Consider the following 14,152-nt stretch of genomic DNA (forward strand, 5'->3'; position numbering starts at 1 on the left):
CTTTTAAAAAATTATGGGGCATTGTATTTATGACTCCATTCTTGAACTTTTTCTGTTCCATTTGACCAATTTGTCTATTTTTAAGCCAATACTGAACTGTTTTGATTATTGTACTGTTATACTATGTTTTCAAATTAGGTCACAAGAAACCTACGAGTTATGATCTATGCTTTCACGTTTGAGCTAGCTGCTTTAACTCTAGTCTTGCTATTTCTCAACTTGGGCATCAGTTTATAAATCTCTTAAAAGAAAATAATGCTCTGAATTTTAATTTCCTTTTCTTGTTTTGCAGATAGAAGTTCTTTCAACATTTTGAAAAAGTATTATAGTCCATTTATCCAACAAGTATCTATTGAGCTTATAGTATTGTAAGGTAAAAAGTGTGCAGAAAATCAGATAAAGTAAAACAAAGGAGTTTTTTTTATCAGTTCTTGGGCAAAATTTACTGTCTCAGGCTGGAGAAAGTCAGTGTGAGGCAGAAAAGTCACAAGTGAGGAAGTTTCAGGCAAAATTTTATCATCAGGGGTTAGGGGTAGGTTATTAAGCTTGGTGATCAGCTCTCTGAAGAGGACACTGATTGGACATCCTCTCTTAGTTCCCAAATATGTAATTTTTTAGTCTCTTTAGGTGGATTATGTCATAACTGATGGTCGAGCAGGATGTGGCTGGTGGTTGTGCTCTCTTCTGATTGGCTATAGCTTTATGACCCTCGGCTGATTGGAATGTCTTCCTATGACTTCAGGCTGATTGGAATGTTTCCCATAAGGTGTGGTTAGAGTGGAAAGTCCCTTAGCTCCCAAGTGGCCTTACAAGAATCTTCAGGTCTGATCATCTAACAGTATCTAGACAGTTAATGACCTCACTTTCCTAGTGAAGGGAGGCAAATGATAGGTAATTTTTTTTTCCCCTACAAAAAGAAAAGAGGACAAAGTGAAAGCAAATAGTGGAAGTAGAAAGATAGACTATTTTCAATAGGGACATCAGAGCCAGATTCTATACTTATGTGACATTTGAGAAGAGATCTGAAAAAATAATAAGACTGAGCCATCCAACTATTTGAAGACAAAGACTGTAGTGATGACAGCGGGAAGAGCATGATTAAAGATCTTTAGATGGAAGGCTCTGCCTTGCTCAAGGAGCATCAAGATGCAGTAGGTAGAATTGGAAAGCAGTAAGAGATGAAGAGTCAGCCCACATACTTGGGGCATGTGACCAAGAGGGGCCAGATCTAGGAAAAAGACATCATTGTGGGAAAGAGAGAGGAAGACCCTCAAAGAGATGGGTTGACACAGTATTATAGCAATGAATTCAAGTGTGTCAGAGCGTTTGAGGATTGTGCAAGATAGGCCATGGTTCACATCTTTTGTTCATAGGTAAGTAGTGACTCGTGGTCAGGCTGATGGCACCTAATAACAATCAAACTAATTTCTTGATTTTTGAATCATGGAGTACTCCCTTGCCCTGCTTGGACAACAGCTGGTTACAGGTTTCACAAGAGCACAATCAAGTGCTCTGGGATTATGATGGGTGGATATTCTGACTGTGACAGTGAGGTCAGGTATGTCAGAGATGGTGAGGTTGGCTCAAGGCAGAGGAGGACCCAGAACCATCGTTCACCCATTGTTCACAGGGTTTCTGTGAGTCACAGTTGACTTGATGACATAGCAACAACAACGACAACTACAATTTTCAGATTGTAACACTATTTTCTTCTTCATTAGTATTATTGTGCTAAAAATTACTTTTGACTAGAAAGAGTAGAAGACACATAGCTGCTGCTAGGTTAGTAATAGGTTGTAAAGGGTAAACTCTATACAGAATTTTTAGATTGAATTGTAATGATCACTTCAAGCCTTAATTTGTTTAGTAACTCCTCATTCATATGCCACAGATTTCAAGAAGTTCTAATTAACTTCTATTTATTATCATGCTAATAACCCACTACCATCAAGTTGATTCCTACTCATAGAGACCCTCAAGAGAGTTTCCAAGGTTGTAAATCTCTAAGGGAGGAAACTGCCCGTCTTTCTCCCTGGAATGATCTGATAGACTTGAGCTGTTCACCTCTGGGTTAACAGCACAACACATAGCCTCTACACCACCAGAGCTCCTTTTCTTTAAAACATCATTATGTCATGAGAACAAAAGTAAGATTATTTCCAATGAGCATTCATTTTACCTTATGTGGCCATTTCCATTTTAGAAGCCCCAAAGAAACCTTACTAATTAAGATTCTGACTTGAGGGAAGTGTTTTCCTTATTTATTTATTTTTTTAATACAACTCTTACAAATTTATTTTTGGGGACTTAAAACACCAACTTTTCCTACTTTCTGGTTAGTATGATTGCTCTCCTTCTTGGTATGTGGAGTGTATAGAGAAGGGAGGGGCTGTAGAATTTCATCAGGGGAAAATTGAGAAGACTTTTCATGCAGAAAGATTTCCATTTATCAGAGTGGCCAGCTCCCAGACTTGTTCCTTCATCACCTACTGAGGTGATCATAGAGAAGACCCTCACATACTTGGGGCATGTTGCAAGGAGGGACCAGTCCTCGGAGAGGGACATCATGCTTAGGTGGGTAAAGGGACAGCATAAGAGAGAAAGACTCTCAATGAGATGGATTGACTCAATTACTGGGGTAATGGGGATAGGTGTGTCAGAGACAATTAAATTGGCTCAAGGGCAGTGTTGAGCTGTTGTACATAGGGTGTCTATGGCATCTAACTACAACTCATAAAAAATAAGCTGATAGCTTGAGAAACTACACTGCCAACACAACATCACACAGTTTGAATCCACCAGCTGCTCCAAGGGAGAAAGATGAGCAGTCTCTCTCAGTGATTATAGCTTCTGAAAACCTGCTGAAGAATCAGCTATGAGTCGATTCTGACTTGACGGTACATAAGAACAACAGTGGACAGGTCATTTGGTTATAGTCTTGGTTTATATGGCATCTCTAGGAAGCTGACCACACTGGCTTATTTTTGTACCATAACCAAGTTTATGCACAATAAAAGCTGTTTGCTTCCTGGTTTGGTTTTATTTCGTGCCATTTTTCATGGAAAGTAAAGGTTGTTGTTACTACTGATGAAATAAGTTGCCTAGGCTAGATAAATTTGTCACGCACCTGATCACCTAAGCTTATGTGTTTGAGGACACAGTTATTAACTTAGGAAATAGAAGAAACTGGGTAAACATAGCACAAATAGAATGTAAAAAATTTCATGACAAAGGAATTAGAGTAGAGAATCTTTAGGATATGCCTGATGATATGCTTTGCATTTATCTCTTGCCTTTTTTATTCTCTCTATCCCTATATAATTAACATTCTGGGCAATTAAAAAAAATTGCACTCATTTTAATAAAATAGGCTCTCATTTCTTTTCTTATTTCTGCAGTTAATTTGAACAGTGTCAGTATGTTACTATTTAGAATTGCTATTCAACTAAAAATGTATTATGAACTGCTGCAGCCATTAAAAAAAATTACATTATAATGAGAAAAACTGAGCTAAACATAATTGTACACCCTGACAGTCAGTATCTTCTAGAATGGCGGTTCTTCCTGTATCAGCGATAATTTTATTGTCTGATTTGCATTGGAGTCGCCTTGCTGCCGCATTGATACATGGATATGTCCACCCATTTCTAGGAGTTGCAGATCCTGAAGAAACTGTTTAACTCCATTTCTTACTCTAAAAAAATTCTGAAGAATTGGAAAAATCTAAAAAAAGATGGTAGTGTCAATGCTTATCCCAAGGCTGCACTTCTTTTGTTTTAGCTCTTTATTAACTCATCTCAACTCAACTCATTGTCACAACATAGGAACACATTAAAAGAGTTTTCTGAGGCTGTAAATCAGTGGGGAAGAGATTGTCTATCTTTCTCTTGAGAAGTAGCTGGTGGATGGCAGCTCCCTATGGTGGCCTAGTGGTAAGGATCTGCACTGCCAACCCTAAGGTATGCAGTTTGAATCCACCAGCTGCTCATGAGGCAAAGATGGGTAGTCTCCTCTCATTCTATTTACTGCCTCTAAAAACCCACTGTAAGGTCAGCTATGAGTCGGTTCAGACTTCCCAATACACAACACCACCAAGCCTTAGATTGACAAGTGCAAATAACTGTCAGCCAGCTGTTGCCTTTGCAAAAATGGATTGGGTCATAGAGGTGCATTGTTGGTCATCTCTAAGACAGAATTCAGAACCCGTGACCTAGGGGGAGTGTGGTACTAAATAGTCCCTTCACTTCTTCAAGAAGCTTTCCATTATAGGCTCCTGGATAAAGAGGCAAAAAGAACAACAACAACAACAAACCCAACAAAACAATGCAGGAATCACAAGTTAGTCAGCCTGTGAGTTACCTTACCTTCTTTTCTGGTTCCTCTCTTTGATTTCGATCCAGCAACCATTTATTGAGCTTTTGCTATATGCCAAATATTATTAAGACACAGAGTACATAGCGCACTTGAGAAATTGAACAGGGATTAAAGCTCAGACCATTCAAGTGCACTCTTTTCGAGAAGGGGGCTTAAATCGCTCAGGAGATTGCCTATCCTTCTCTTGTTGAGTTACTGGTGGATTGAAACCATAAGAGAGCCATAGACTTTGGGTTAGTGGTACAAGTCCCTATAGACCAGGCCACCAGAGAGACCTAAAAGAAGTTTAAACAGTCCTCAGTTCTTTCAGGGACAAGTTGAGTAATGAGTTGAGTCCTCAAACCCTCTAAATGAAAAACTCTAAAAGTCACACAAGGGAATGTAACATATGGTTTATGGCAAGTTAAAAAAACTCTATAGATTTTGAATCAAAAGCTGCTTTAAGAGATTGTTATAGAAAAAAAAAATGTGTGTCAAAATAAACCACATTACTTTGCTGTGCCCGCCATACTTAGAGTCTGAAAGTGCATCTCTCCCAGATTATGAGTTCTCCTTTATCTGAAATATCATAAACACTCTGTTACAAATGGGTGTAGTTTTGGCACTTGTAAAAGTAACCTTTGCATTAAAACTCAGTTTGTTCTCAGGGGTTGGTTGCAAGGCAAGTTTGGAATTGCCTGTAAGGGATTTTTAAAAAAAATATTAATTTTAATTGCGATTTTAACAAAAGTGCATAAACTTGGATTTCCATTCATTCGTTATTGCACATTTTCCTCTCTATCCATCCCTCCCCCCAGTTCACTTTTCTCTTTGGAAAACATTCTATCATTGTTGCACAATTATTGCCCCCCCCAACCAAAAGTCCACTTTGCTATGCAGCTTGTATTCTGGACTGTTATCATACAAATAATTCTTAATTATATATTCCTGTTAAACAGTTCTTTCCCTTATCTATTTCAATGCAGTGTTCATGATCTATTCCCTCTTAGTTTCCTCCCAGCTCCATGTCAGTCCTTTTTTATAATAGTGGCATTATGTAGTATTTGTCCTTTTATGACTGAGATATTTCACTCAGCATAATGTCCTCCAAGGTCACCCATTGTGTATAATACTTTATGAGTTTCTTGGTTTTCAGCGCTTCATAGTATTCCATTGTGTGAATATACCACAGCTCTCTATCCATTTGTTTGTTGAGGGGCACTTAGGTTGTTTCCATCTTTTTGCTATTGTAAACAATACATATATATATACATACATATATCTGTTTGGGTGGCAGTTCTGATTTTGTAAGGAATTTTTCAATAACAGTTTCATCTGGGCTCAAAATTATTGTGTAAAACCTATCCAGCTTTCTCCATGTTTTCCCTTTCCTATTCCCAACCTGTCTAATTATTTGCACCCGATTTCATTATAAATATACATATAAAAAAATCAGTTTAGAGCTTTCTCCTCTTTATGACATTTCTTATTTTAAGTAAGAAATAGGGAGCTCTGATGGCTTAGTGGCAAGAAGCTGTGCTGTAATCCCGAAGGCATGCAGTTCGAGACCACCAGCTGCTCTGCCAGAGAAGGATGGACACTCTCCTACAGAGTCATTAAGTGCCTCTGAAAACCTACTGGAGGGTCAGATATGGGTTGGTTCAAATCCTACAGCACACAACAACAACAACAACAACAACAACAATCTCCTTCCCTATTCTAATGACCATAAACTGCATTCACAGGTCTGTAAGAAGTTGATTTAATGGCAACTGGCTTTTAAGGTTGACATGGTGAAACAAGGATGGCTTTCTATGCTTGTCCCAAACTATCCCACATATTAGTTATTGAGAATTACTTAAATAAATGATCCCCCCCCAATCATATGTAGTTTTTCTGAAAAGAAAAAAAAAAAGAAATCAAGCTTCTAGCATTCAAGAAGATGGGCTTCCCTCTTCCCCTTTTCTCCTTGGGGAAACTTCATGAATAACTTCGCAATTTTTAGTATTATCATTTCAAACTAACAAATAAAAAATTCCCTGCAGTGGAGTTGATTCCAACTACCGTGTGTATCCCTGGGGAGCTACTGGTGGATTTGAACTGCTGGAGATGTGGTAACCTTTGCATCAGCAGTACAGATCTCTAGAGACTATGACAGTGTGGGATTGCACGTGAGTTTGAGGACTTGGTGGTGTCATCAGAAGAAACATGCTCACTGCAGCTTTGAAGGAGCGTGGGACATCTTGTGCTGTGAGGATTCAGACCGGGCACTGGTGAGGGCTCTCGAGAGATTTGCATGTCCCTTGACTGCGTTCTTCATCTTCCAGGGAATTTGCTTCTCTTTGTCTGCTTCTAATTTCCCTGGAGGCCTGAAGAGAAGAGCCCTTTATTTATCCAGTATGGGGCTGAAAAGCTTTGATAGCAAGTCTTTAAAACATTTACTTAGATCAACTTTTAGCTACATTCCTTATTCCTGGTATTACAGTTTCCTTCACCAGATTGTATAAGCCTCTGTGCTGAAGACTCTTGATACAACTTTTAAAAATATCTCCTGGTAGCTTATAAACCAATTTCCCCCCCCTTCTCTTATTTTGTGGTCAGAGTAAATTTATTCCATAGTAGGTTTATTAAAATTAATGACTGCATAAAATATTTATAATGATGTCTTAAGCATGATATGTTCTAGCAAGAGATGAGTATTTTAGAAGGAGAGAAAGATAATAGCATTACTCAAAGTGGGGCTTGTGTTTTCAGGAGACCTTCGAGAAGGCCAGCCTGAGCAGCAGCAGCAGCGGGGCGGCCAGCCTCAGAAGCGAACTGTCAGAAAGTGTGGAGCTGCCAGCCGAGAGCTTCCAGGCCCCTTGTGGGAAGGACGAAGACAGGGCCTGTGATGAAATCCTCTCAGATGATCACTTCAACCTGGAAAACATAGACAAAGGTATCGTGCCTTTGGGAAGATGCTAGCGCTGAATACACATTTCGCCAGCCTGTTGCAAGATGCCTCATTTCCTCTCCCCTTCTCTTTAAATCCATGTTTAGATATATATTCAGAACTCGAGGAAGAGGTGGATATTTCGGATAACTCGAGCAGCTCCAGTTCCAGCCCTTTGAAGGAGGCTACCTTCAGTAAGCTTTATCAATTTGCCATTGATGAAAGTTTCTTTGTCAATTTGCCTTTGAGAACATTTCAGTGGTTAGAGGTTTGGGAATCCCACTTGTGGACTGTGTTAGGAAGATTCAACCATAAATAACCCCGTGGTCTGTTTTCCAGACGCAATCATGGTTAGACCAGGTGTTTATGCCCCTCTGGTAGGACCCCAAAGCCAACCCGCTCTGATGTTTCCATTGCCTCAGCTGTCAAGTCAGTAGTTTCATTATTTCATCCAGCATTTGCAGGGTCTAAATGGAGGAGCTGAGGGAATTAATTTGGAGGCATGCGAGATAACCGCAGCCATATGGAAGTGACCTTTCACAAATTAGTTGATTAGAGAGATTAGAAGCCTGGAGAAGAAATTAATCGTGCTGTAGATGAGGTTCTGTGTAATTTAATTTATAAAATGTGAACGAATATATTACATTCAAACCCCTACAAATAAGAGAAATATTCTAATTTCTCAGGGCCTTGAACTTAAATATGATGTATTACTTGGGTCCATGTGTTAATTTTGATTCTTCATTTGAAACAGTAAATAGTCACCCTGGCACATGGGGAAGAAAAAGAAAAATATTTCAAGGAAAAATAGCATCAAATATACTCAACACATCTGAAGTGGAAAGAAACATTACAAGAGAAAATAGTAATTCCTAAGAGTGTATGTTGTTTTTTGTTGTTAAGTGCCGTCTAGTCGTTGATGACTCAGCGACCCTATAAATGAAAGACCCGAGCACTTGTATAACTTTCATTTCTCCAAGATCATCGAGTTTCTGGAGGCAAGCTATTTCAGAAGTGGATGCCACTCCTGCTTCCAAGCTTGTTTTAATCGGGGAGCTCCACCAAACATTGTCCACCATGGGTAACCATTATCACATTTGACACATCAGGGTCACAGTGTTCAGCATCACAGCAACCATGAGTTGCCTCTGTACAGCAAATGGACAGACCAGTGCTATGCCACTTAGAAGAATGTTTGACCCAAAACAATTAAAACCAGACCTGAGGGTCACAGATTAAAATCACCCGCCTTTAGCTTGGTAACATAACTTTCTATCCACTAGGCCAACAGAGCTCTGTCTCTGTTGTTGTTGTTGTTGTTGTTAAGTGCCATTGAGTCATAGACAACTAGAAATACTCAAATAATTTAAGTGTAAGAAATGATTTCCCTTTAATGACTAAACTATGAAAATCTCATTTAAAAATGTTTAAAATAGACTCTCTAGGATGAAAGTTGGACCCCCAGAGATTTGTCTCTTTCCAAAATTAATTGGTCCATCAAAAAGATGATTAGCTATGTCCCATATTTGCTGGGACAATCTCAGTATCCAACATTGCCCCATATTTCCTGAAAACCTCTGCCTGATAGATAGCATGTCTTGAGTTGGGAAAATATGAATGCTTTATGAGAAAAATAGGCACACACATTAACATATGTTACAAATCCTGGAAGCCGTTTCACATTTGGGAAAGTGGGAATAGAGAAACCAAGCCCTTAAATTTACATATAGTGCTCTGTAGCTACTTCTGCAGTGACATTAGGATGATAGTGACATAGTATTTTCTTGTACGTAAATCAGCAGCTCACCTCATTGCTGTCAAACTAGAATTGAGTCATAGCTGTTTTCAGGTAATGTAAATTGCCTGGGAGGACATTGCTCATCATTTTTCTTGGAGTCACTGGTGCATTCAAACCACTAATGAGATTTCCTCTTTGGGGTAACAGCACAACTCCCTACAAGACTACACCACCAGAGAGCCCTTTTTATCATTGTTGTTGTTGATTGCTTTTGAGTCGAACATGACTCATCACAACCCTATGAACAAAAGGCCTGAAGCCCCTCTACAACTACCAACATTCATCAAAGTTCATAGAGTTTCCAGAGGCATGCTATTTAAGAAGTGGATGCCACGCCTGCTTCCAAACCTGTCACAAAATGTTATTGGTCGAGTCGTCTGTGATGTAAAACGACCCTCTATGTACAGCAGTTCTGAACCCTTCCCTGTCCTGAGCCAGTCTCACTAATTCTGACACACCAACCCCCATCACCCTAGTTACTGAATCAATCCGTCTCATCTGGGGTCTTCCTTTCCTGCTCTGTCTGTCTACCATTCCGAGCATGATGTCCTTCTCCAAGGACCAATCTCTCCTGGCCACATGCCCAAAGTGAGTCAGAGCTTCAAAATCCTAGCCTCCAAGGAAAGACTTGATTTCATTCTAAGACAGACCGATTTGTTTTCTTGGCAGTCCATAGTATGTTCAAGACTCATCTTCAGCACCACAACTCAAAGGCATCTATTCTTCTTCCATACTGTTGTTATTAGGTACTACTGAATTGATTATGACTCATAGTGACCCTGTGAACAACAGGTCTGAACCTTGCCCTGTCCTGTGTTGTCCTTACCATCTCTGAAACACATTGTTACAGTCACTGTGTCAGTCCATCTAGTTGAGGGTCTTCCTCTCTTTCCCTGATCATCTATATTTCTAAGCATGATGTCTTTTTTCCATATCATGCCCAAAGTATGAGAGACAAAGTTTCGCCATCTTTGCCCTGAAGGATTATCCAGGTTACTAGTTAGCCATTCATCATGGCATTTCTTTGTTTAACAAGCTTTGTATGGGAAATGATTCTTAAGCAAACCTGGCAACTAAATAGTAATTTGTGACATGTATTTTCTGTTGATGTTTTCATAAATAATCTCTTTTCATAAATGTTTTCATAAGTAATCTCCTATAATCTCTTCTGTATGTAAAATAGCTCAGAGAATGCAAGTGGTTTTTGAATAATAAGGAAAGGAAGGGAGGAGAGGTGGGGTAAAAGAGGAAAGTAAGAAAAAAGGAAATTATTTGCAAAGGAAAAAATGTAAGGTTATTTTTGTTGGTTTTGTTTCAGGCATTTTAAAGAGAAGTTTTAGTGCTTCAGGAGGAGAAAGACAATCACAAATCAGGTCTGTACAATTTACAGTGTTGACTTACTGGTTTCTGAAAGGAAAACAATCGGAGGTTAACCATGGCTGTTTGGTAGCAGAGTCTGTGAGAGCCAACCCTCTTACGACTGTCATTTCCCAACGTGCAGCCTGGACCTGCATATTTGTCTATCTATGCCTTTTTTTTTCTTTGTGCCTTTTGGCAAATTGGCTAATACCTCTGGGTTTAAGAGCTGACTAGGAGAGTAGTGAAGTTCATAAGCTTATCTGGGATCTCATCTCCTTCTGCTTGTTCTGTCATATCCTGGGCTGTTCTGATTCTCCTGACAAATGCAACTCAATGTACCACATCCACTGAACAGGAATTAAAAGGAGGAGGTGGGTGGAAGACTCCACCTTCCCTTTTAAAGACATAGCAGATGTTGGGCTCATCATTTTTGCTCACATACCAATGGCCAGAGCATAGTCTTATGACCGGTGTGGTATAGGTTTGGGAGGAGCGATATCACTGAGACAATGGTGGTTGAGGGGGCCTGAAGATAGAGTTGGGAAGGCTCAGTGCAGTCTTGAGGGGGCAGTGTGAAAATAGACATGGATAGGTGGTAGCTGTATGAAGTACAGTATGTATAAGGGATACTGTGAGGTACAATGCACATGGATAAAGAACCGTGTGTAAGGGTGGTTATATGCAATTCAATTAAAACAGTGGAGGGGGATTTTAAAAAAATGTGTGGCATAAATGAACACTGGACAGTACATATTTGGAAAGCGTGTAATTCCACTTTCGGCCAGAACTTGATTAGAAGTACTAAAGGGAAAATCTGCCTTGGAGATAAGCTTGTTAAAAGGAAAATCTGGGGGTAGGCGTTGGAGCTCAGTCTGGAGGAAAGACTGTGTCCCACCCAGTACTGTGAGGATTTGGAGATGTAATCCATATTGCAAGTTATAGTATTTGATCTTCTACAGTAAGCGATTCAAGTGCTTCATTTTATGCACGCAAGATTGTGTCATCTACATATTGCAGGTTGTTGATGAGTCTTCCTGAAATCCTAGTGCCACATTCTTCTTGATAAAGTACAGCTTCGTGGGCGATTTGCTCACCATACTGACTGAATAGGTATAGAGAAAGGATCTCCAGCCTTGCTTTACACGTTTCCTGATTGTAAATCATGCAATATCTTGTATACCACACACCTATAACCTTGCCCCTCACCTGCTGGACTCCCAATTCCAGGTCCCTGTATGTTCCTTCTATACCTACACATGTTAGGTGAGTTAGAAAGGGGAACACTCATGAGAAGTCAGGAGTAGAGAATCCTTGGTTGATCTCCTATCTCAGTTACCAATCCCTATAACCATCCGTTTTGGGTCTTCCTCGTTTGTTTGTTTGTTGAAGAAGAAAAATACAAGAAAACATGAAATAGATGATTACAGGGAGTTGGTAATTGAGTTAGGTGATCCCTCCAGGAGTCCCTGTTCTCACCCCTAACTTCCCTTTAATGTTTCCTATTCCCATGAACTGCTAAGAAAATAAACAGGTTCATCCTGGTGAGGTAAGGATTCTGAGGCTCCGTCTAATATACTTTGGACAAGTTGCAAGGAGGGACCGGCCCTTGGAGAAGGACATCATGCTTGGTAGGGTGGAGGGACAGCGCAGGAGGGGAAGACCCTCTATGAGGTGGACTGAGTCAGTAACTGGGGTAATTGGCTTGGTGTATCAGAGACAGTGTAATTGGCACAGGACAGAGCAGAGTTAGGGCTGTTGTACATAAGGTTGCTATGAGTTGCAAGTGACTCAACGGCACATAACAACAACAACAACAACAACAACAACAACAACATTCCTTACCTACCTCATTCTATGAGTAAGGAGTGCCAAGCAGGGATCCAAATTGCAAGCACTTCCTCCCTTAGCCTAGCAAGTGAGAAGTAGGGGCGAGAGGTGTGTACACATGTGCCTTCTTCGTTTTAACTTCTCCATAAGCACGCAGTGAGCACAGCCTTCTTTGAGTTAGTCTGGAATCTAGAATAGTATTTTCATGAGAAAATGCTCCACACACTCTCCCCTCAAAATTATTTACATGTGTTTTGAACTATAATGTTATAAAGAAAAGTGCCATTTTACAATGGAACATGAAGATCTCTTGTAGCTTACTGGTTAAATGTTTGACTGTTAACCAAAAGATTGACAGTTCAAATCCACCAGCTGCTATGGAGGAGAAAGATATAACAGTCTGCTTCTGCAAAAGATACAGCTACTGCATAAAAACACTATGAGGCAGTTGTATTCTGTTCTGAAAATTTAAGTTGGAATTAACTCATGATTTCTGCACTTAAGAGTCTCTATGTGGTGCAAACAAATCATGTGCCCAGCCCAGCTGGCTTGTTTTGTTTATTTTAAATTTAAGAACCTTATTTTTTCTAAAGTATATGATTGTTTATATTTGTAAAAGCATTATCTGTAGACACCCCCTCAAATTATTGAATGTTTCACTTATTGATAGGATTGATGAAATGTGTACAAAAGATCCAAAACAAGTAGTTTAGTACAAAAATAAAATATGACATATATTATAGTACCCAATTTAAGATCATTTTATATTGAAAACAGAATTTCCAATCTAACGGACTTAGGAGTCTTCTTATTGTTGTGTCCTGTCAAGTTGGAACCCATTCATAGCTGACCCTCCATTGGCTTTTAGATACAGAAAGTCACACGGGAGGAGATTGCCTGTCTTTCTTCCACGGAGCAGCTGGTGAATTTGAACTGTCAGCCTTGTGCTGGCAGCACAACTCCTTACTCAATCCTTACTGTTATATACTATCGAATCAGAATTGACTCATAGCTGACCCTCCAGTAGATTTTCAGAGGTAATGAATTGAAAGGGAGGAGATTGCTCACATTTCTACCACGGAGCAGCTGGTGGATTCGAACAGTGTAGTTTCAGGTTTGCAGCAGTTCCTTACCAGGAAGCCACCAGAGTACCTACTGATCCAAGTATTTACAGCATGTTGTTGTGTATCATCGAGTTGGACCTGACCCATGCATAGCTGACCCTCCAGCAGGTTTTCCAAGGCAGTAAATCCCACAGGAGGAGATTGTCCTTCCTTTTCCCATGGAGCAGCTGGTAGATTTCAACAACATACTTGATGAATTCTGAGAGTTCTAAGAACTCTACTCATTTTGTATTGCCACTGTCCCTCTCAGTCAAGCAGGTGATATTTCTGTATGTGTGACTATCAGGCTTCCAGAAATTCCTTTTTGTATAATGTGTGACTTGCTAACTAGGGAAAATAGTCTGGTGGGAGACAAACTCCCTTTCTTCAAAGAATGCACAGTGTAGCTGGAATACAAGGGCTTTGTCCTGAGAAGAAAACACATGATTCATGTCAAAAGGAATAGAGAAAGTGAATAACTGTTCTATTTCCTTCCAGCTAATCCCCAGGGCTTCTGAATTCAAAACAGACAACACTAAAATGTATTTATAATTCCTTAAAAGGTATTAAGTAAAGCTGGAATTATTTGCAATCTAGTTTGCAAAGCTTAAGTTGCTTGGTTTATTCATGTGAAATGTGAATCTCTCTTGCAAAATACGTAGATGCCAAATGAATAGAGTGTGAAAGGAAACAACACTGTTCTTGAGCAGAAAAGAAGAAATTGAAATGAAAGCCTGTCTAGTTTTGTTTTGTGTTTTGGCTATTCTTTTTTTATTTTTT

General features: G+C 39.6%; 1 protein-coding gene across 1 annotated transcript in view; it reads left to right on the forward strand.

Moving 5' to 3' along the window:
• NEK10 (NIMA-related kinase 10) overlaps window positions 1–14,152 on the forward strand; it is a 249,703-nt gene that overhangs the window by 172,635 nt on the left and 62,916 nt on the right. Inside the window, exons 26-28 of the mRNA XM_006883425.1 lie at window positions 7,108–7,291; window positions 7,393–7,479; window positions 10,402–10,456. Coding sequence (XP_006883487.1) covers window positions 7,108–7,291; window positions 7,393–7,479; window positions 10,402–10,456 — 326 coding nt within the window. The remainder of the gene's footprint in view (window positions 1–7,107; window positions 7,292–7,392; window positions 7,480–10,401; window positions 10,457–14,152) is intronic.

The sequence above is a fragment of the Elephantulus edwardii genome, unplaced genomic scaffold (genome assembly GCF_000299155.1).
Source record: "Elephantulus edwardii isolate Elephantulus edwardi_28Jun2011 unplaced genomic scaffold, EleEdw1.0 scaffold00027, whole genome shotgun sequence".
NCBI classification, from domain to species: domain Eukaryota; kingdom Metazoa; phylum Chordata; class Mammalia; order Macroscelidea; family Macroscelididae; genus Elephantulus; species Elephantulus edwardii.